Source organism: Pyrus communis, chromosome 3 (genome assembly GCF_041283825.1).
Source record: "Pyrus communis isolate YQ-2024b chromosome 3, ASM4128382v1, whole genome shotgun sequence".
Taxonomy (NCBI): domain Eukaryota; kingdom Viridiplantae; phylum Streptophyta; class Magnoliopsida; order Rosales; family Rosaceae; genus Pyrus; species Pyrus communis.
The window spans coordinates 9,521,946-9,545,941 of record NC_142567.1 but is presented as its reverse complement, the minus strand read 5'-3'; the positions used below and the strand labels follow the sequence as shown (position 1 = coordinate 9,545,941).

Genomic DNA, 23,996 nt, shown 5'->3' with positions numbered 1-23,996 from the left:
GGTAAAGCATTTAGTTTCTATGGCCAACCAAATCCGTTTCAAAAATTTACACTTCCAGGTCAAGAACACCTGTCATGGAAACACAAAGTTATTTCAGTCAATAAATCAGGAAGTGACAAACTTCTAAACTTCTACACATGCCCTTGACAAAAAATTATAGGGCAGTGAGGCTGCTACTCTAGATCAATAAATTTACTATTTAAGTTGGAATTTTTGGCTGCTTCACCAATTTGTGCTCATCTTTTTAACAAAAGGAACGAAATTACTCCAATTTTCAGCCCTAAATATCTTATTATTCATTTTGAAATATGTAAATGATCTTACATCTTCGGCCTGGGAATGGTAATAGTTAGTATGTATTTGCTTAAACCAACGTGCAAGAGAAATGCAGATGTGTGAACACACAACACAAAATGGGCAAAAGAAGAAGCCATGTGTTTCTAGTTATAAGACATTTGCAATATAGATAAAATTTCTAAAGTTAAAAAAAAAGTACCAACAAAGCAACAAGCTAAGGAAGCGTTATTAATTAACAGGCCTCGTACCTGTTGGAGTAGTCCTTCTGGATTGTACCTGTTGGAGTAATCCTTCTGAACTGCAAAGATAGGATGCTGGGTTATCACCATCCATCATTGCTAAGCTGCTGCAATAAAATATTGGGAACTATAATGAAAAGCTCCTGGTACTATTCATTTTACCCTTTATTTTGATCTTATCGTTAAAATTCAAAGTTTTCAATCCATTTTCATTAGTTTTCCTTAAAATATTTAGTACGTGAACATGGTAGAATGTGTAAGTAACCCTAATTATCAGGTTAGATAATGAACAAAATTCCAGTCAGAACCTTAAAACTTAGAATCTTACGAAACATGCAAAGTAGCTCCATGACGAGACAAAATTGAAGCAACATGATCATAACCATCTCTAAGAGCACTGTTGTAGTATCAAGCTATCAATTCAGCAGGGTGTGCTCTCGTCTAGTACCACCAATTTTAGCTGCCAATAGAATAGAAGTTTGCTTCTATTCTTGATATTTCTTCAGAATGTTAGCTGCCCTTGTAAGAATATCATCTGCATGATGGAGCAACCTACCACTGTACCATTCCTACAACAAGTCAAGCCACTGTCAGATCTCCTAAGCTCCACATTGTTTTCCAATAAGTTTAATTATGTTATGCCAAGTATTGCATGATAAAGAACCATACATGATTTAAATTTCCACTTATACATCCATAATTGTCCTTAGTTTACTAACCAGTGCATCCTATGATGATTTTTTTTTTTGATTTCCAGAAGACAAGCATCAATGCATTTCACTCTTAATCAAATTGCACCTAACTTAGTGCAGTTTCTTAAGAACCCATTCCATTGTCATGACTTCATATTAAATCATTAAAACATATCTACTTTTAATCATGTTGCATAAGAGTATTTAAGACTCCTGTAGCAAACAGTCTGCAAGTATAACCCCTAGAAGCAAATAGAGTTAGTTATAAGAAAAGTTCCACTAATGATTGAAAATATATATTGCAGGCCCATATTGTTTACAGGCACCTACACAAAAGTGTCTCCTGGCTAAAGAAACAATGTGGTAGTTCGAGGATGAAATACAAATAATGATTTCGTGCAATTTACACTAGGCTTCAGTTATGCAGAAATTTTTCATGGGAAATAATAAAGCAAGCTGCTTCCATCAGTTTCATAAAAGGAAAAAACACCCATAATCAGAAAGAATGCTTTCTTCTCCTTCTTCAAAGAATGGAACTTCATATGGGAGACTGTTGTAACAGCCGACATTTTGTGGTCCATTCTCTCCCCATTGAGGCTTTCCTTCCTCGCGTGAAGCCATCTTTAGGTCGCCCATCCTAGAAGGAGCAAAGCTGTAAATAGGAAAAGTTCAATAGCAACCAAATTTCTGTCACAGGAATGAAAGATTTTTAGCATACATGCACTTGTCATAGCACTGGAATTCACCAATTCCAGGAAACTTCCATCTACCTTCACCAAAAGAATGTGCAGGATATATGTGTGAGCAATGTAACAATGTTGCGTAAGAAATCATTGGACTGGCTTCATGCTTGTGGTTCTAGTGTAACAGTAACATACTTAAGTCCACCAGAAGGACCAAGACCAACACTAATTTCTTCTGTCACAGCTCCAATTAAGGATTCAAATTTCTTAGCAAAACTTGACAAGAAATCTTCATAACATTGGAGAGCAGTCCGGCCGCAAAAGAAAGGAACATGGTCAATTCCGAGTGTAAGATAATCATCATTGGAAAATCCATTTTGGTCCCGATAATATTTATGCTTATTCTGATCACCAATCTGGGAGGAAAAAAAACAGAAGAGGTCAACTTCTTTATCTAAATTCAGGATTCAAACCGATGGGCATGTAATGAAGGCCAAACTATCGTTTTTCTGTTACATCCCTTTGCAAAGATAAACTTTTTATGCACATCAAAGCTAAAATCAAGTATGCTAATGGGGAACATAGGACCATAGCATGTTGCAGAGCAGGATACTGAAGAAAAGTTGATACTATCTCTAGTCAGCCAAATGGGTTATGTTTCTTATGTTGTCACAACAGAGTATGACTGGGTAAATTAAGCATTCCAGTACAGCCATGTGCACTTTACCAATAAAAGGCCAAACAGTCAAATGGGATTTCAAAATTGCAGAGAAAACAAACCTCTATGATCCAAAGCAAAAGAGTTACACTCCATTTTCTGCTGGAAGAAGTTTTAACATTTGAGTGAAAAGACAAGGCACCATACAACTTCAAACCTGAGTAAAAAATCAGTTTGAAAAGGCCTTAATATAGAGACCAATCATATGTAAGAGGAAATGTTTTAAAAGGCTCGCCTCAGGGCCTACCTAGGCGCCCTGTGAAGCTGGGCTTGAGGGTTGCCACCTCTGTTTTGAGGGAGTGGGTGGAAGGCGTTGGAAGGCGTTGCCGGAGCCGCCTAGGCGCGCCTCAAGGGATTTTTGTTTATTTATTTATTTATTTTTTTAAATACTCCCAAACCCAAATTTTGGGTAGGGTTTTAACTACTTCATACCTCTTCCTTGCACTATCATCTCTCTGCCTTGTTTTCTGATTTTTATTTTTTATATAAAGGATGTGTGTGCCGTCTACGTGCATTATTATATGTGTGCTCCTTGCGCTTTTCATCCTCTATTTTATATATATATATATATATATATATATATATATATATATAATATGTGTATATATATATATATGTGTGTATATGTATTTATAATATATGTGTGTGCTCAATGTGATTATTGATTAATAATCTTTTTCTTTTTTAATATAATATATGTGTATGCTCAGTGTATATATTAAAAAATTTAGGTCCCATGAGGCTTCACCTCACGCCTCACGCCTAGGCTGGGCTATCCCTCGGACACCTCTCCACGCCCCACGCTTTTAATACATTGGTAAGAGGAGAGAAATGCTCTACGATTCCCCACCAAACCTCAACTGCAATTCTGTGGACACCTGCTAACTTGAGTGCTTTCAGAGCTACAGTTAAGGCCTTGATTCTGAAACAACAATAAATCGAGCAATATATAAGGAGATTCTGTCTCACTTAAAAGGAAACTAAATTAAAAATAAATAAATTTAGAACCATTTTGAAACGTACGTGTATATAACTTGAATTGGGAAGAGATCAAAGAAGTTAGCTGCAATCTTGTAGCTAATCATACTCCGTCGTTTAAAAGAGTATAACAATTAAATTAAGAATGAAAATGCATCGTAGCCTCATCAACAAAAAGTCATAATAAAACTTACTTCCTAATCCTTGGACGCCCCGTACCATCAATGCAGAAGGCATCAACAGGCATCATCACATATATGGGAATTCTCTTATCTAGGGATGATGACATTATCGAGGACCTCAAATTCTCTCATGCATCCATACTGCAAGCAACAAATCATCTAATTATCACACAGACACATTTATAGGATCCAATTTGAACATTCAAAAGCAATAAACTAGCCCAGAAACTTCTCTTCAAATCAATTAAAAGCATTCGCGTCAAAATTTCATTGTTTGAATTTATCAGCAACCGAACTGAACCTAGTCAAGTATTCACTTCAGTAAACCCTACAGAAGCTCAAAAACCTTAAAAAATTTCCTGCGTATTTTGGGGAACCAAACAGACCGTGCAACTCAAAAGAAAACAGAAAAGCCGTAATTGTGTGAGATAAACCTGAGAATACTGTTTCTGGCAAGGGATTGGCTGCAGTGAGTGAAGAGGCCTTTTTTAAAGACGGGAAGGGTTAAAACGTTTCGGAGGAGGTTTCTGCGGTCGGGCTTGTTGTCGAAACTGACTTCTCTGAAGCAGAAGAAGCTCCTCCTCGCTGTTGTGCATTTGCAGACGACTGCCATTGTCTGCCATTGCCATCAATAACAGAGAATCTCTCAGCGATAGAGAGAGCAAATCCTAGTGTTTATAATTTTCATTTGCAACTGAAATGTACTGACTGACTTTGTGTGTTGTGGTATTTTTGGGTATCTGTTTAGTTTTGTGGCCTCTTGACATGCTTATTTCTACTTCTCACACATCACTTATTAATTTATGTCATTTGACTGTCTCAATTGATCGACAGCCGGAAAATAATAAAGGTGTGTGAAAGGTAAAAAGGAGTGGATATCACCACTCAAAATTACATCTTCGGCCTGGGAATGATCTTACATCTTGAAATATGTAAATGATCTTACATCTTCGGCCTGGGAATGGTAATAGTTAGTATGTATTTGCTTAAACCAACGTGCAAGAGAAATGCAGACGTGTGAACACACAACACAGAATGGGCAAAAGAAGAAGCCATGTGTTTCTAGTTATAAGACATTTGCAATATCCAATATATGTCTAATAGAAATAGATGGTAGCTGAAATTTGCTTTTGTTCTTGAGGAAAGGAAGAACTTACCTTGTCAAATCCTTCATTGGTATTTCTCCTGATCAACTGTACCCTTTTCTTTGAAACACTCCATATCTGGTGCAAATCGAATCATGTTAGACTACATTGGAATTGTATAATATGATATATACCCAATAAACAAAGCATAAGGCCAGACATTTTATTGAAGAAACCAATTGACTGATAGAATTGTAGACAACAGAAGCCACCACTAGGCACTAGCACCACCCACCGGTGTAAATGGACAGACCATGTCAATCTAAAGTAGTACGACACTAATATACGGATGCAATTCTATTTTTGTTGCTTAGTAATATCAAATTATCAATTGTATTCCAAACTTCAATAAAACAGAAATATGGTTATTGATCAACTTGTCATATGCTTCTTCTTTAATATATGGGCAAGACAACCCAATTAAAACTAAAGATTTACTTCAGAATGAATTATAAGATACTAAAAGAAGCCTAAAAAATAGATCAAAAATACCCAATATCTGTAATATTGAAAAAGCTCATATTGGCCCGTTCCAAGCCCATGTTGAACCTAGAGACCCTGCATGACCTGCTGTGACAAGCACATCTGCATGGGTTAGTCCTACCTAACTTAAAAGCTTGAATTATACAGATAAAATTTCTAAAGTAAGTTAAAAAAATGTACCAACAAAGCAACAAGCTAAGGAAGATTTATTAATTAATAGGCCTCGTACCTGTTGGAGTAATCCTTCTGAACTGCAAAGATAGGATGCTGGGTTATCACCATCCATCATTGCTAAGATGCTGCAATAAAATATTGAGAACTTTAACAAAAAGCTCCCGGTACTGTTCACTTTAACGAAAAACCACATTTTTACACTAAAAGTCAATTCTCGTACCAATCACTTTACCTTTTATTTTGTCCTTATCGTTAAAACTCAAAGTTTTCAATCATTTTTCATTAGTTTTCCTTAAAATATTTAGTACGTGAACATGGTAGAATAGATACATTTGAAATCAAGTGAATGTGTAAGCAACCCTAATTATCAGGTTAGACAATGAACAAAATTCCAGTCAGAACCTTAAAACTTGGAATCTTACGAAACAAGCAAAGCAGCTTCATGACGAGGCAAAATTGAAGCAACATGATCATAACCATCTCTAAGAGCACTGTTGTAGTATCAAGCTATCAATTCAGCAGGGTGTGCTCTCGTCTGGTACCACCAATTTTAGCTGCCAATAGAATAGAAGTTTGCTCCTATTCTTGATATTTCTTCAGAATGTTAGCTACCTTTGTAAGAATATCATCTGCATAATGGAGCAACCGACCACTGTACCATTCCTACAACAAGTCAAGCCACTGTCAGATCTCCTAAGCTTCACATTGTTTTCCAATAAGTTTAATTATGTTATGCCAAGTATTGCATGATAAAGAACCATAAATGATTTAAATTTCCACTTATACATCCATAATTGTCCTTAGTTTACTAACCAGTACATCCTATGATGATTTTTTTTTTCTTTCCAGAAGACAAGCATCAATGCATTTCATTCTTAATCAAATTGCATCTAACTTAGTGCAATTTCTTAAGAACCCATTCCATTGTCATGACTTTATATTAAATCATTAAAACATATCTACTTTTAACCATGTTGCGTAAGAATATTTAAGACTCCAGTAGCAAACAGTCTGCAAGTATAACCCCTAAAAGCAAATAGAGTTAGTTATAAGAAAAGTTCCACTAAAGATTGAAAATATATATTGCAGGCCCATGTTATTTACAGGCACCTACACAGAAGTGTTTCCAGGCTAAAGAAACAATGTGGTTGTTCGAGGATGAAATACAAACAATGATTTCGTGCAATTTACACTAGGCTTCAGTTATGCAGGAATTTTTCATGGGAAATAATAAAGCAAGCTGCTTCCATCAGTTTCATACAGGGAAAAAACACCCATAATCTGAAAGAATGTTTTCCTCTCCATCTTCAAAGAAAGGAACTTCAGATGGGAGACTGTTATAACAGCCAGCATTTTGTGGTCCCTTCTCTCCCCATTGAGGCTTTCCTTCCTTGCCTGCAACCATCTTTAGGTCGCCCATCCTAAAACGAACAACATTGTAAATAGGAAAAGTTCAATAGCAACCAAATTTCTGTCACAGGAATGGAAGATTTTTAGCACACATACACTTGTCATAGCACTGGAATTCACCGATTCCAGGAAACTTCCATCTACCATCACCAAAAGGATGTGCATGATATATGTGTGAGCAAGGTAAGAATGTTGCATAAGAAATCATTGGATTGGCTTCATACTTGTGGTTCTAGTGTAACAGTAACATACTTAAGTCCACCAGAAGGACCAAGACCAACACTAATTTCTTCTATCACAGTTCCAATTAAGGATTCAAATTTCTTAGCAAAACTTGACAAGAAATCTTCATAACATTGGAGTGCAGTCTGGCCGCAAAAGTGAGGAACATGGTCATCTCCGAGTGTAAGATAATCATCCTTTGAAAATCCATTTTGGTCCCGATACTATATATGCTTATTCTGATCACCAATCTGGGAAGAAAAAAAAACAGAAGAGGTCAACTTCTTTATCTAAATTCAGGATTCAAACTGATGGGTGTGTAATGAGGACCAAACTATCGTTTTTCTATCACATCCCTTTGCAAAGATAAACTTTTTATGCACATCAAAGCTAAAATGAAGTATGTTAATGGGGAACACAGTACCATAGCATGTTACAGAGCAGGAAACTAAAGAAATATTGATATTATCTCTAGTTATCCAAATAGGTTATGTTTCTTATGTTTTCACGACAGACCGGGTAATTTAAGCATTCCAATACAGCCACGTGCACTTTACCAATAAAAGGCCAAACAGTCAAATAGGATTTCAAAATTGCAGAGAAAACAAACCTCTATGATCCAAAGCGGAAGAGTTACACCCTTTTTCTGCTAGAATAAGAGTTAACGTTTGAGTGAAAAAACAAGGCAACATGCAACTTCAAACCTGAGTCAGAAATCAGTTTGAAAAGCCCTTCACATAGAGACCAATCATATGCAAGAGGAGAGAAACGCTCTACGATTCCCCACCAAACCTCAACTGCAATTCTGTGGACACCTGCCAACTTGAGTGCTTTCAGAGCTACAGTTAAGGCCTTGATTCTGAAACAACAATAAATCGAGCAATATATAAGGAGATTCTGTCTCACTTGAAAGGAAACTAAATTATAAATAAATAAATTTAGAACCATTTTGAAACGTACGTGTATATAACTTGAATTGGGAAGAGATCAAAATAGTTAGCTGCAACCTTGTAGCTAATCACACTCTGTCGTTTAAAAGAGTATAACAATTAAATTAAGAATGAAAATGCATCATAGCCTTATCAACAGAAAGTCATAATAAAACTTACTTCCTAATCCTTGGACACCCCATACCATCAATGCAGAAAGCATCAGCAGGCATCATCACATGTGTGGGAATTCTCTTATCTAGGGATGATGACAATATCGAGGACCTCGAATTCTCTCATGCATCCGTACTGCAAGCAACAAATCATCTAATCATCACTCAAACACATTTATAGGATCCAATTTGAACATTCAAAAGCAATAAACTAGCTCAGAAACTTCTCTTCAAATCAATTAAAAGCATTCGCGTCTAAATTTCATTGTTTGAATTTATCAGCAGCCCAACTGAACCTAGTCAAGTATTCACTTCAGTAAACCCTACAGAAGCTCAAAAACTTTAAAAAATTTCCTGCGTTTTCTGATGAACCAAACAGACCGTGCAACTCAAAAAAAATGGAAAAAAAACGTAATTGTGTGAGATAAACCTAAGAATACTGTTTCTGGCCAGCAGCGTCCACCACTCGCCCCTAAGGCCCCAAACTTCAAGAACAAGGGCAAAGCTCCCGTTCAGCCTGTTTCTACTGAACTCGACATGTGTTATCACTGTGGATCAAGGGATCATTGGTCACACGTATGCCGAGCTTCCCCTGAGGCTATTGCCAAGTATCATTCCCATCGTGAGTCTAACTTTATACATGTGGATCATCCGGAAGATGCAACTACATCAATGGAGATATCGGATTTTCAGGGAGGTGTCAACGCCTATGGATGAATGAATTAGACATGTTTTTAGGGTGTTTACCCTTAGTGGCCGAACCCACTAGGAGTGGCCAGCCCCTACCCCCTTATTTTCTAGGTTTATGATTTAATTTTTGAACAATTTTTCCAAGTATTTGGAATAATTTGTTTGGTTTTGGTTTGTTTTGAATTATGGATTGTAATTTGAATGGATATTGCATGGATATTTAGAATATGAATGTGATTGTGTAAATCCTAGGGAATCTAGGAATGTATCTTATATTCCTATTAGGAGTAGATTACCTATTAAATGTTGTAATCCTAAAGGGAAAGGTTTTTACCTATCCTAGTACTATAAATAAAGGCACAATGGGGTGAATCAAACACACCTCACAATTAAATCACTTTCTCTTCTCTCTAACCATAGACGGCCCCTTCTCTCTCTCTAAACCCTAGATTGTTTAATCAAATAGGCCTACAACAGCCTTTAGTTTTTAGTTTTCATTATTTTGAAAAGTAAAAGTAGTTATAGAACAAGTTTTCAGTTTTCAAAAAATGAAAGCCTAAAAATAAAAAACTAAAAACGAAATAATTATCAAAAAAAAAAAAAAAGAACTTTAGTATACTTTTGTAAGGGCATTGTAGAGATGAAACCGGATCCCCTCCGGATCCAAATATATTGAGCCTGCTGATCAAGGTATATTGTTTGTTTTGATGAGTGCGAACTGAAGACTGCAATTCCACATTTGGCATGACTAGCTGTGTAGCACAAGTTATGACCAATCAAATGTCAAGTATATAATATATAACAATTGTATAGTTTATTTCGAATAGAAATTTCATAAAGATACAATATATCTCACAATTAATAAAATTGAATAATAAATCACAAAACACTGACTTGGTTAGGAAGATAGAGGCTTGCAGTAGCAATCTCCTAAGACAGAAATTCGCCCCTACATTAGTGCAGTAGTTCAATGGACGTCTATCTTACATGATACAACTATCTACTTCAAGTTCTTGCACTCGAACTTGGATTCTTGGCAAATTGGTTGTGGTGTTTCTCTGTGAAGTATGGAAAAAGAAGAGATGGAATTGTTCTTCAATTTCTGATCTTACGGCCATATTTATAATGGATTAATGGAGTAGTTAAAGCCGTTCATGTTTATCTTTAAGAACGGTTGTAACTGTTCACATGTTTAGTTTTATCCTTTCGGAAAAAACTGAATGCAAAAATCAAAAACGTAAAAATGATACTTGTGTGGGAATCAAAAACCCAAGGCCAATCCTTGACATTTAATATATGTACCCAAACCCTACAAGTCTAAGGCCCAAGGTCCATGGCTTTAGCCCAATTTCTTTCAAACCATAAGTGTGGGAACACACTTATAAAGTGGATCTTCAAAAGAGGAATAGGCAATGTGGGACTAAAGATCCCACAAGTTTCACAAGTTCCAACAATACCCCACATTTTCTATTCAAACTCTAGCAATACCCCGCATTTGAATAGAAAATAAGATACTAACGAAAATAGTAATGTTTTTCCAGAGAACTGAGATATGATACGCATTGGGATAGGTGTCTTTTGGACTTGAACCTTCTCTAGTGAGTTTTTATCAGATTTAGTTAATGAAGCAGTGAATTTAATATCTTGAACTGATCATTCTTAGTAGTAAATCGAAACAATAAGTATCACACATAACACATCTTGACACACTTCAATTCATACGGTTGTGTTCATTTTGGTCCTGAACATATCCTGATTTCATGAGACCTTTAGAAAATTGTAGCCATACCAATTCTCAAAGATGCGACCCCACATCAATCTTATATAGGTAATGCTAATAAAGAATATCATGTTCTATTCATCTCAACCATAAGATATTAGCATTATTAAGAATAGTTATTCACCCTTTTCGTCTTATAGCAACACATTGTTTTCCATCATAGGAATGAGTAAAGATCGTGTGTTTCTTACTTTGATTTTTCCTCAACTAGTTTGCCTATTAAACCTAGACCATGGGATCTCCAATTAGCTAGGTTAGGTTTCCGTTAAGTTATAACTCATTGAGTTGGCTTTAAACCCATTCCCCTCGGTGTAAATGCCACTTGATCCTTGGATAGGCCTTTTGTCAAAGGATCGGCAATATTCTCCTTAGATTTAATATAATCAATGGAAATAGTTCCATTCTTGAGTAGCTGTCTAATGGTCTTATGTCGTCGCCTTATATGTCTCGACTTCCCACTATATTCAGCGTTTTTGGCTCGATCTTGTGCAGCCATGTTGTCACAATGTATACATATTGCAGTCACAGGCTTGGGCCATAATGGAATATCTTTCACAAGTGTGGCCCAAGGTCAATCTTTGACATTTAATATATGCACCCAAACCCTCCAAGTCTAAAGCCCAAGGTCTATGGCTTTGGCCCAATTTCTTTCAAACCATAAGTGTGGGAACACACTTATAAAGTGGATCTTCAAAAGAGGAATGGGCGATGTGGGACTAAAGATCCCACAAGTTTCACAAGTTCCAACATTACCAATATTGTTAAATTTCAATGATGATGCTTGGTCATGATGATGATTCACCCAAAGTAAAGGTGAATGAAGATGACATCCTTACCGCTGATTGCTCACTTCCAAGTTGCAACTGCGTTGGTGTTACTTACGGTGTACGCCACCTTCTAGTCATGTCCTTGAATCTCACTTACATTGGTCCCACTGTCGTCACCATTCTTCCTCACCTAGCTAAGCTATCAGCAAAAAATGGAGGCTTATTTTTAGTTACACCCTCTAAAATTTGATTATGATCTCATTTTGCCCATGTAACTCAAAAGTTATAGCTTTATTCTTGAAACTCAAAATTCGTTCCACTTTGATTCGTGGACTCTCTCTTCTCTCTTACACTTATAAGTCGCCTCTTGAAACAAATGTGGGATTCAACTCCCAATAAAACTATGTTTCATATGCAATAAATTTAGTTATAAATCTCTAGTGCATGTTACCATCCAACAATCGGAAAGTAAAAAATAAAAAAAAATAAAATTGACAAAATGAAAAAAATAAAAAAAAAATTTATTAGCCTGGTGCACCCAAATCAAACTCACATAAGAAATTAACAGACCTAAGGTAATGTGGAACGAATTTAGAGATTTATAGAGACAACTTTTGAGTTTTAAGAGGCAAAATGAGATCAAAATTGAGTTTCAGGGGGCAAATTGGAGCAAATTTTGAGTTTTAGAAAGTAAAGTGACGACTATTGAGTTCCAGGAAATAAAATGAGATTAAAATCGAGTTCTAAGATATAGCCAAAAATAAGCCAAAAATGAATGGTGTGTGTTTGATATGCAAAAGTCAAAAGTCTTCGTTCGACTAGTCTAGTCACCTCACTTCGACGTAGAAGCCGGGCTTAGACTATCAGCGCAAAAAATGAATGGTGTGTGTTTGATATGCAAAAGTCAAAAGTCTTCGTTCGACTAGTCTAGTCACCTCACTTCGACGTAGAAGCCGGGCTTAGACTCTCAGCGAAAAAAATGAATGGTGTGTGTTTGATATGCAAAAGTCAAAAGTCTTCGTTCGACTAGTCTAGTCACCTCACTTCGACGTAGAAGCCGGGCTTAGACTTGAATGGTGTGTGTTTGATATGCAAAAGTCAAAAGTCTTCGTTCGACTAGTCTAGTCACCTCACTTCGACGTAGAAGCCGGGCTTAGACTATCAGCGAAAAAAATGAATGGTGTGTGTTTGATTGAAAAAAAAATCCAAATCACAAGTCTTCTTTCGACTAGCCTAAGTCTCCTCACTTCAACGTGGAAGCTGGGCAAATCTAAGTCGTGCACAAGGTTTGGTAACGCAACTTATTTCCCTATTTTATGTGAATGTAATGAGTTCAAGTTTTCTATCGAATTAAAGACGAAAGACGAAAGCTAATAGAATTAAGGAGAGTATATATGCACTGTGTACATATGGAGGAGAGAAGTCATTTCCTACTGTCAAAATGTTGTCGATGATACATTGCTTGTGTTATATCTATACCATGATTATGGCTAATTACTTTACTGCAGGTGCATTAGCAATAGCTTATACCAATTTCAGCACAGATCAGTCTGCGCTTCTTGCTTTCAAAGCTCACATCACTAGTGACCCTCAAAACATCTTGACCGCCAACTGGTCCTCTGCCTCCAATTCCGACATTTGCAAATGGGTTGGCGTAACCTGCGGTGCTCGCCACCACAGAGTCACGGCCTTAAATCTCTCATACATGGGTCTTGTCGGGGTTATTCCTCCGCATCTAGGAAACCTCTCATTTCTCGTTGAGTTGGGCCTTAGGAATAATAGTTTTCATGGTCCACTACCCCAAGAATTGTCTCGTTTGCGCCGGTTGAAGACGATTAACTTTGGAAACAACAACTTTATGGGAACTATTCCTTCGTGGTTTGGGTCCTTCCCTAAACTTCAAACCTTCATATTGCTCGGTAATGGCTTCTTTGGTTTCATACCCGCTGCTATCTTCAACTTATCTGCACTCGAAATAATTAGCTTGAGCAGGAACCAGCTATCAGGTACGTACATACCACCATTAAAGGGAACTTCTCATTAGTTTTCCTTATAAATTAGTGTTGCTTGCTTCATGATTACATTTTAACGTCGTTGTTTCATTTTAACATCTATATATAAGATGAATAACAATCATCTCATTTTTTTTATCTTTCTTTTTTGTTGGTGTGCATGCACATATTTAACAGGTAGCATACCCAGAGAAATAGGCAACTTAACAATGGTGAAGGGCATATACCTTAACGACAACAAGTTCGAAGGTATACTGTATGACTTAGGTTTTGTTACACACGCACACACACACGAACATATACATACATACATACATACATACATACATACATACATACATACATACATACATACATACACACACACACACACACACACACACAGAGGCCCCTTCTTAGCTGGGATCTCGTTCAACTTCAGCAAAAACTGAGATGAGGATTATCGTAGGATCGTATATTTACCGTGTAAGACTCTCGTATTCTAGAGTAAAAAAGAGATCCTATATAGTGAGTACATGGTCCTTAGAATGTATCCCACTTTTGCTACGGTACAAAGGGATTCCCACTAAGAAGCTGCTCCTATAAATGTATACATGATTTTAACAATATACCCGATTGATTTTATAGAACTTCCGAACGAGATAGGCAGTTTAGGTCAGCTGGAAGAGTTGTTTGTGCAGTACAATGCCCTTAAAGGCTCTGCTTTTTTGCCTGTCCTCAACATATCTTCTTTGACTGCCTTCACTCTATTCGGAAACAACATGAGTGGCAGTCTTCCGGACAATATGTGTGAGCATCTTTCGAGTATTCGACGAATTAATTTGGTTCAAAACCAGCTTGACGGTGCGATTCCCTCCAAACTGTGGCAATGCAAAGAGCTTCGTGAAATCTCATTAGCGTCTAACAATTTCCGTGGAAGCATACCCAAAAGTCTTGGCAATTTGACCTACTTAAACATGCTTTTTCTTTACGACAATAATTTTCAAGGTAATAAATTTGGGGGCGTTTTACAATCATTTCGCTTTTAGTTTTTAGTTAAACTGAAGTTACAAAGTTAAAAATTGTGACAGGTACAATACCGGATGAGCTTTGTGATCTTCCACAGTTAGAGATTTTGTCACTGGTCAGTAATAATCTCAATGGGGTCATCCCATCCAAACTCTTCAATAGCTCCAGGATAAGACAAATAGCGCTTTCAATTAATCGGCTCTCAGGTAGCCTCCCAACAAACATAGGCCATAACGTTCCAAACCTAGAATTCCTAGGTGTAGGCACAAATAACCTCGTGGCCGGACTACTCCCTAACCTCTCCAATGCTTCCAAGCTAGAATTCCTAGACATGAGTGTAAACTCATTTACCGGGTCTCTTCCTATCACACTCTGTTCCTTGAAAAACCTCAAGTCGCTTGTCTTGACCTCAAATCATTTGACGATTGATGCTTCTACTCCACAAGCAGCAAGCATTCTCTCTTGCTTGTTTAATCTTAGAAATTTGACAGAGTTATACTTGGCAGATAATCCACTAAACACCACGATTCCACCTTCTCGTGGGAACCTCTCTACATCACCCCTAACTATTGATTTAAGCATTTCCAACATTAGGGGTAACATTCCCGTTGATATTGGCAACTTGAGCAACTTGATTGCATTAGACCTAGGAAACAATCAGTTGAGTGGAGTAATTCCAACTTCAATACAAAGGTTACAAAATCTCCAAGCTTTGTATTTGAAGAATAACGTACTGCGAGGACATATCCCACATCAACTCTGTCAACTAAACAACCTAGCCGAGTTACGTTTGGATGGTAATCTTCTCTCTGGTTCTATTCCTTCCTGCTTGGGTACTTTGTCAATAGCTCTAAGAAGTCTATCCTTAGGGTCCAATTTGTTAACTTCTAAAATACCATCTTCCTTGTGGGAACTCAAGTATATATTGCATCTAAACTTGTCATCCAATTCTCTCGATGGACCATTCTCAGAAGATATCGGAAAGTTGAGAGATGTGGTGGATATGGATTTATCACATAACCATTTCTCCGGAAACATTCCCGATAGCATTGGTGGTCTTCAAAATATGATTAATTTGTCCTTGGCAAACAATTATTTAGAAGGCCCTATTCCCAATTCATTTAAAACCTTGCTAAGCCTAGAATTCTTGGATTTGTCCCAAAACAATCTATCTGGAGAGATCCCAAAGTCATTAGAAGCACTCTTGTATCTCAAGCATTTGAATTTGTCTTTCAACAAACTCCAAGGAGAAATTCCAACCAGCGGGCCTTTCGAAAACTTCTCTGCTGATTCATTTGTATCAAACGGTGCACTCTGCGGTGCTTCCCGACTCCATGTTCCATTGTGCAAAAATAGAACAAAAGTTAAGCCAAATTGGAGGAAAGCTAAATATATCATCTCAGGGGTCATATCAGTAATACTCCTAGTGGCCGCTGCATTGATTTTGATACTACACAAGAAAAGAAATGTCGAAGTTGTACGAGAAACTGCCTCGCTACATCAAGTTCTTTGGAGAAGAGTTTCGCGCCTAGAACTTGTAAGGGCAACAAATGGATTTCATGAGAGTAACTTATTAGGCACAGGGGGTTTTGGTTCAGTATACAGAGGAACACTTTCAGACGGGATAGATATCGCCGTCAAGGTTTTCAATTTACAGCTAGAAGGGGCATTCAAGAGTTTTGATAAGGAATGTGAAATGCTAAGCAATATCCGCCACCGGAATCTTATTAAAATCATAAGTTGCTGTGATGAACTTGATTTCAAAGCCCTGATACTTCAATTGATGCCTAATGGAAGCCTCGAAAACTGGTTGTATTCTCCAAACTGCTCCATGACTATCATACAGAGGTTAGACATAACGAAAGATGTTGCATTGGCACTAGAATATCTTCATCACGATTACTCAATACCTATCGTTCATTGTGATGTGAAACCAAGCAATATACTACTAGATGATGATATGGTTGCACATGTTGCTGATTTTGGCATTGCAAGACTCATCGGCGATGGAGATTCGATGACAGAAACCATGACCCTAGCCACAGTTGGATATATGGCTCCAGGTGATGTATTTTCTCAATTTTGTATATGTTGGCCTTATTAGGAGTTATAGTTTTCTTTTTATCATGTACTAACTAAATTCACTACAAATTTTGCAGAGTATGGGATGGAAGGTAGCGTTTCGACTAGAGGGGATGTGTATAGTTTTGGTATTGTACTCATGGAGACATTCACAAAAAGGAAGCCAACAGACGAGATGTTTGTTGGGGAAATGGATTTAAAGCAATGGATTGCAGATTCATTATTTCCAGATGCTGCAATAGGTGAAGTTGTGGAAGCCGATATACTTGGGGTGGAGGAAGATGGTGATTTCGTGAGCAGAAGGGATTGCTTATTATCTGTTATGAGATTAGCTTTAGCTTGCTCTGCAGCATTGCCGGGAGAGAGGATTAACATGAAAGATGCTGCAATCACACTCACCAAAATCAAGACTAAGTATATGAAGGACTGTGGAGGAATGAACTCTTAGTTCTTTTTGTTCTCTATATTTTCGGATCCATTTTCTTATTGTTGTTTTCTATATGAGAATATGACAATATTCCTAAAATTGAAATGTCGTACCTGGATTTGTCAATGCAATGAGACCAGTAGTACAAAAATTGCAATTCCAATTATTCTTCCCATATTTGGTAGTAAAGCATGCAGTTTCTACAGCCAACCAAATCCATTTCAAAAAATTTACACTTCCAGCTCAAGAACGCCTGTCATGGGAACACAAGGTTATTTCAGTCAAAATATCAGTAAGTTATTCCAGCTCAAGGCAATGAGGCTGCTCCTCTAGGTAGTTCAATAAACTTACCGGTAAGTTGGGTTTTTTGGCTGCTTTGCCAATTTGTGCTCATCTCTTTAACAAAAGGAACGAAGTTACTCCAATTTTCAGCCCTAAAGATCTTATCATTCATTCTTAAAACTTAGAATCTTACGAACATGCAAAGCAGCTCCATGACGAGACAAAAGTGAAGCAACAGGATCATAACCATCTCTAACAGCAGTGTTGTAGTATCCTGCTATAAGCTCAACAGGGTGTGCTGTCGCCTGATACCACCAATATATTCCACCAATTTTAGCCTCCAATACAATTGAAGTTTGCTTGTTTTCTCGATATTTCTTCAGAATGTTAGCTGCCTTTGCAAGAATATCATCTGCATGATGGAGCAACCTACCATTGTACCATTCATACAACAAGTCAAGCCATGTATTGCATGATAAAGAACTTACTACAATGAGTCAAGCCACTGTCAGATATCCTAAGCTCCATAGTGTTTTCCAATAAGTTTAATCATGTAATGCCAAGTATTGCATGATAAAGAACCATAATATAATTTAATTTTCCACTTATACTCCATAATTGTCCTTAGTTTACAAACCAGTACATCCTATGTTGATTTTTTTTCTCTCTCTAGAAGACAAGCATCAATGCATTTTCATTCTAAATCAAATCGCATTAACTTGGTGCAGTTTCTTAAAAACCCGTTCCCTTGTCATGACTTCATTTTAAATCATTAAAACATATCTACTTTTTAATCATGTTGCGTAAGAGTAGTTAAGATTTAAGTAGCAAACAGTCTGCAAGTACAACCCCTAGAAGCAAATAGAGTTAGTTATAAGAAAAGTTCCAGTAAAGATTGAAAATATATATTGCAAGCCCATACTATTTACATGCACCTACACAGAAATGTTGCATGGCTAAAGAAACACAACTTCAATTCAGCGTTTGCATTTTATTCTAAGTGGTAGTTCGAGGATGAAATGTGCATGAACAAAACGATAAAAGCAATTATGTCATGCAAGTTACACTAGGCTTTAGGTATGCAGAAATTTTTCATGGGAAATAATTAAGCAAGCTGCTTTCATCAGTTTCATTCAAGGAAAAAACACCCATAATCAGAAAGAAGGCTTTCCTCTCCCTCTCCAAAGAAAAGAACTTCAGATGGGAGACTGTTGTAACAGCCAGCCTTTTGTGGTCCCTTCTCTTCCCACTGAGGTTTTCCTTCCTTGCGTGCAGCCATCTTTAGGTCACCAATCCTAAAAGGAACGAGGTTGTAAATAGTAAAAATTCAATAGCAACTAAATTTCCATCAGAGGAATGAAAGATTTTTAACATACATGTACTCAAAATAGCACTGGAATTCACCGATTCCAGGATACTTCCATCTACGATCACCAAAAGGATGTGTAGGATATCTGTGTGAGCAATGTAACAATGTTGCACAAGAAATCATTGGACTGGCTACATGCTCGTACTTCTAGTGTAACTGTAACATACCTAAGTTCACCAGAAGGACCAAGACCAACACTAATTTCTTCTATTACAGTTCCAATTAAGAATTCAAATTTCTTAGCAAAACTTGACATAAAATCTTCATAACAATGGAGGGCAGTCCATCCGCAAAAGAGAGGAACATGGTCAACTCCCAGTGTAAGATAATCATCATTGGAAAATCCATCCATTTTGGTCCCAATAATATATATGCTTATTCTGATCACCAATCTGGGAGGAAAAAAAAAAAGGTCAACTTCTTTATCTAGATTCAAGATTCAAACTGATAGGTGTTTCATTAAGGCCAAACTATAGTTTTTATTGTTAGAACCAATCAAATGTCAAGTGTATATTATATAACAATTTGCACAGTTTTATTTCAAATATAAAAAACTCAACGACAAATACAATATATTAAAACATAAACACGTAATGAGATTATATATAAAATCACAAATCACTGACTTGTTTCTTGAAGATAGAGGCTTGCAGAAGCAATCTCCTAAGACAGAAATTCGTCCCTACTTCAGTGCAGCAGTTCAATGGACGTCTATCTTGCAGGATACAACTATCTAATCCAAGTTCTTGCACTCGAACTTGGATTCTTAGCGAATTGGTTGTGTGGTTCTCAGCGAAATATGGAGGAATGAATATGGAAAAAATTGATTCTAGTTTCTGATTTTTATTGCCATATATATAATGGCATAATTTGAACTTATCCAACCGTTCATGTTTATCAGTTTTTTTTAAAAAGAAAACCGAATGCAACTGTTCAATCAATTTAAAAACTGAACATAACTGTTCAATCAGTTTTATCCCTTCGGAAAAAACTGAATCCAAAAAATCAAAAACGTAACTTGTGTTTTTCGTCCATCCGAGCACCAAGGCCCATCTTTGACATTTAATATATACACCCAAACCCTCCAAATCTAAGGCCTAAGGTCCATGTGTTTGGCCCAATTCAATTCAAACTACAAGTGAGTGAACTCACTTATAAAGAGTTAGTGTGAAGGGTGTATGGGCGATGTGGGACTGGCAGTCCCACATAACACAAGTTCCAACAATACCCCACATCCCTTTGCATTGATAAACTTTTTAAGCACATCAAAGCTAAAATCAAGTATGCTAATGGGGAACACAGTACCATAGCATGTTGCAGAGCACGAAACTGAAGAAACATTGATATTATCTCTAGTCATGCAAATGGGTTAAGCGTTCCAATACAGCCATGTGCATTGTACTAGACTAATAACTTCAAATGGGATTTCAAAATGTCAAAGAAGACAAACCTCTATGATCCAAAGTGCAAGAGTTACACCCCATTTTCTGCTAGAAGAAGAGTTAACGTTTGAGTGAAAAGACAAGGCAACATGCAACTTCAAACCTAACCTGTGTCAGAAATCAGTTCGAAAAGCTCTTCATATAGAGATCAATCATATGCAAGAGGAGAGAAACACTCTACGATTCGCCACCAAATGCTCTACACTTTGCGATTCCGTGGACACCTGCCAACTTGAGAGCTTCTAGAGCCACAATTAAGGCCTTGATTCTGAAACAACAATAAATCGAGCAACATGTAAGGAGTTTCTGTCTCACTTGAAAGGAAACTGAATTAAAAATAAATAAATTTTGAAACATGTTGAAACGTACGTTTATATAACTTGATTTGCGAAGAGATCAAAATAGTTTGCTGCACCCTTGTAGCTAATCATACTCCGTCGTTTAAAAGAGTATAACAATTAAATTAAGAATGAAAATGCATCATAGCCTCATCAACAGAAAGTCATAATAAAACTTACGTCCTAATCCTTGGACGCTCCGTACCATCACTGCAGAAGGCATCGACAGGCATCACCACATATATGGGAATTCTCTTATCTCGGGAAGATGGCAAGCACCAAATCATCTAATTATCACACAGACACATTTATACCATCCAATTTGAACATTCAAAAGCAATAAACTAGCTCAGAAACTTCTCGTCAAATCGATTAAAAGCATTTGCGTCTAAATTTCATTGTTTTGAATTTATTAGCAACCCTTGAACCTAGTCAGGTATTCACTTCAGTAAACTCTACAGAAGCTCAAAAATTTTATAAATTTTCCTGCGTTTTCTCAGGAACCAAACAGACCATGCAACTCAAAAGAAAACGGAAAAAAACCGTAATTGTGTGAGATCAACTCTCGTAGATGATTTTCTTGGCGTTGCTAATCTACATTTTTCTTGTACGGATGTTTTACGTTAGGTTCTTCAAATGTCTTCATTTGAATGGAATTGTAGAATTTATCTTATGGGATAAATAAATATCAAAGGATATTCTACCCACATGAGGATATTAACCTCGTAATTATTTGTGTGATAATTAGACGAAATTCAAGAGATATTCATATTAGAATATACTTGGGATTTTCATGGGTTTTTTAGTCTTTGTGCACTCTCCCCAACCACTATATAAGGAAGTTTTGGGGAAAAGAGAAAATATAAGAAACACAAACTTTTCCACAATTCAAATATTCTTGTTAGGTCGTTAGAGCTATCACTTTCGGCTCTAGGTCTTGGGAGGCAAAAACCAAGGGGCAACTCGACATACTGTAGCCAACCCGACGACCAGCAAGGTTCTAGACGTGCACGGAGGGTTAGAGCAGTTATTCGTGTTTGTAGGAGCGTGTTGAGATTCAAACTTCCGCATAAAAGGTACACACATCCTTTCGAATTTATTTATAGTCTTCCAACAGGAACTAAGATTAAAATGGAATGACACCAAAATACAATTGCAAAGTAGAGAGTTGGAAGATAAAATGGGAACAACTGATCAATTTCCTTCTTATAAGAACAAGCAAAGTGCAAAAATTTGAAATTTGATCAATTTCCTTCTCTCGTTACTTCTTACTCACTAAAACCACTAAAAAAAAGAAAAAAAAAAAGAAAGGAAAAAAATAAAATAAATAAATAAATAAATAAACCACTCCCTCATCGGACACGAAGGCATAAGCTAAATTGTCAATGTGTATGTAGTCATCAACAACTCATTATGTAAACGTAACACCATTGTATATGTAATCTCAACCTAAGACGTTTGACCCCTCCCCAACTTTCTCAGTAGCTAAACGAAACCTTTCAAATATGTTTTTGCAGTTAAGCTTTTCTACCAAAACCAGACCTTTTCTGGTGTAACAAGTAATGTCACCTAACCATTCCCATCCAAATGAAATTCATAAAAGAGTTCAAAAGACAATTGAGCATTTGCTACCCCTAAAAGTGCCTTTATATTAGCTGCTGGATTGTTCCCAGTACTTTTCTTGTACCCGAGAAATGCAAGGACGAAAAAGGCGATATATGTAACCGCATCAAACAGACCATAAGCGAGAACATCTGCCAACCCAAGTTTTGCAAGTTTTGAACTCATTTCAGCGGAATTTGCCTGACGAAAAATGTCGAATTATGAAGAGGATTATGAAGAGGAAAATCCAATTTATACGACTAGGAGGTTCATATTCTTATACATAAAAGAAATTAACAATTCACTTAAAAGCAGAAGTAATATCAGCAAAAGTGTTGGAAATTTGTATATTCATGTGAAAGCAAAGGGAAACATTAGAAAAAGTAGGGCAGAAGCATTCTACGAACGAAACTCTAGAGATTAACATTCCAAGGGCTGCATAGAGCTCCCACACAACGACTTAGTTGAATGAACTCTTTGATATTACAATCTTATTTCTTCGAACAACTTACACGTTCTACAAAAACGAATTCCTTCTATATGTACTTGATCAATCACATTTTCCTAAACATTCAGTTTGATACGAAAATCGTCTCTACGCATACATGTATCATTAAGTTCAATCATTATTCATACAATATATCACCAACATTCAACTCACACCTCCAATTAATTAATCTTACATTCACCAATGTGTTATGCTTTACGGAAATACAACATCGGGGACTATGAAAGCTTGTAAATCCAACTGAAGGAACACTTGAGTGAAACTGAGGCCTTGTAGTGGGTTTTGGGGAGCAATGCAAATACAAGGTGCTGCAAGAGGAGGAGGATGAAGTTGCCAAATTCTTGGGGAGAAATCTGCTTTTTATGTCTGCTTTTTTCAGTTGTTTTTGTTCTGAAAATCCATATGGATGGACCATTTATTCACCATTTGTGCCTGAATATTGAACACCATTCCAAAATTTTGTTCACCACATTAAGCCCTTTCTCAAATTCAATTACGCACAATAGTCTGTTGGGTCATATGTGTAATACTTTCTTCACATAAAAATAAATGATTAACTTGAAATATCATTGCATTAGAGAAGCCGGACTAAATAGGTTAGAGCCTTAGTCGTAGCAACTGTAAAGGCATCTATAGTGCACTAAGAAAGTAGGAAAATGTTTTCCACACCCTCAATTTCTTAATTTGTATTGATTTTCTCTAGATATATTTATTTCGTCCTATAGAACTTATGCAAAGCAAACAAAATATTGTTGATTCGTATGATTAATAGACAAATGGAACCGGATGCAATATTAGAAGGGGTGATGTTTGATGTTGATTCTTTAGCTATGCATTTTGATTTTGTTAAGTTCCGGTTCGTTCCACAAGAAGGTTAATTTGCTGCTCGCGGGTTGACATCGTTTTCTACCAAGCATGGTGGTGAGTTCCTTTGGAATGAGACTGGCTCGGATTTTTCTTACTATTTTTATAACTGATGCAACTATAATAAATTTCCATCTATTTGACCCAAAAAAAATAAAAAAAAATTCCATCCTATAGACAAAAAAAAAAAAAAATATATATATATATATATATATACACACACACATACTAAATCAAAACAAATTAAGGAGTAAATAAATACTGATAATAAACGAATATTTATCATTCAATAGAAAATAATAGTAAGTACACTAATGAGTAATCAGCACAGAGCAAAAAAAAAAAAAAAAGAATTAAGTCCTAATTGTTGTAAAATCGACAGTGTGTGTGCAATGGAATAAATAAAACAAGACACAAAATTTACGAGGTTCCTTTACAGTTAGTGTGACTGGAGTACGTCCTCGGGTAACAGTGGTTCTTTAGGCTGATCATTAATCCTG

At 36.6% G+C, this 23,996-nt stretch overlaps 1 protein-coding gene and 3 pseudogenes across 3 annotated transcripts; 1 reads left to right on the top strand and 3 right to left on the bottom strand.

The window, feature by feature from the left end:
- Positions 1-46: 46 nt before the first annotated feature.
- LOC137714732 (inactive beta-amylase 4, chloroplastic-like) lies at positions 47-4,418 on the bottom strand (annotated as a pseudogene).
- A 1,033-nt stretch (positions 4,419-5,451) lies between these two features.
- LOC137714445 (inactive beta-amylase 4, chloroplastic-like) lies at positions 5,452-10,133 on the bottom strand (annotated as a pseudogene).
- Positions 10,134-12,709: 2,576 nt separating this feature from the next.
- On the top strand, positions 12,710-17,254 carry LOC137715744 (uncharacterized). Of its 3 annotated transcripts, XM_088690934.1 has the most exons (6): positions 12,710-12,848; positions 13,071-13,568; positions 13,752-13,823; positions 14,202-14,561; positions 14,645-16,645; positions 16,742-17,254. In XM_088690934.1, exons 2-6 carry the CDS (start codon positions 13,268-13,270, stop codon positions 17,110-17,112), a joined length of 3,105 nt encoding a protein of 1,034 aa, XP_088547060.1. In that variant the 5' UTR covers positions 12,710-12,848; positions 13,071-13,267; the 3' UTR covers positions 17,113-17,254. The 3 variants fall into 3 exon arrangements, with proteins under 3 accessions (XP_088547060.1, XP_088547058.1, XP_088547061.1); XM_088690932.1 differs by lacking the exon at positions 12,710-12,848 and having other exon boundaries at positions 12,870-13,568; XM_088690935.1 differs by lacking the exon at positions 12,710-12,848 and having other exon boundaries at positions 12,870-13,568; positions 14,145-14,561.
- On the bottom strand, positions 17,243-20,899 carry LOC137715533 (inactive beta-amylase 4, chloroplastic-like; annotated as a pseudogene).
- Positions 20,900-23,996: the final 3,097 nt, after the last annotated feature.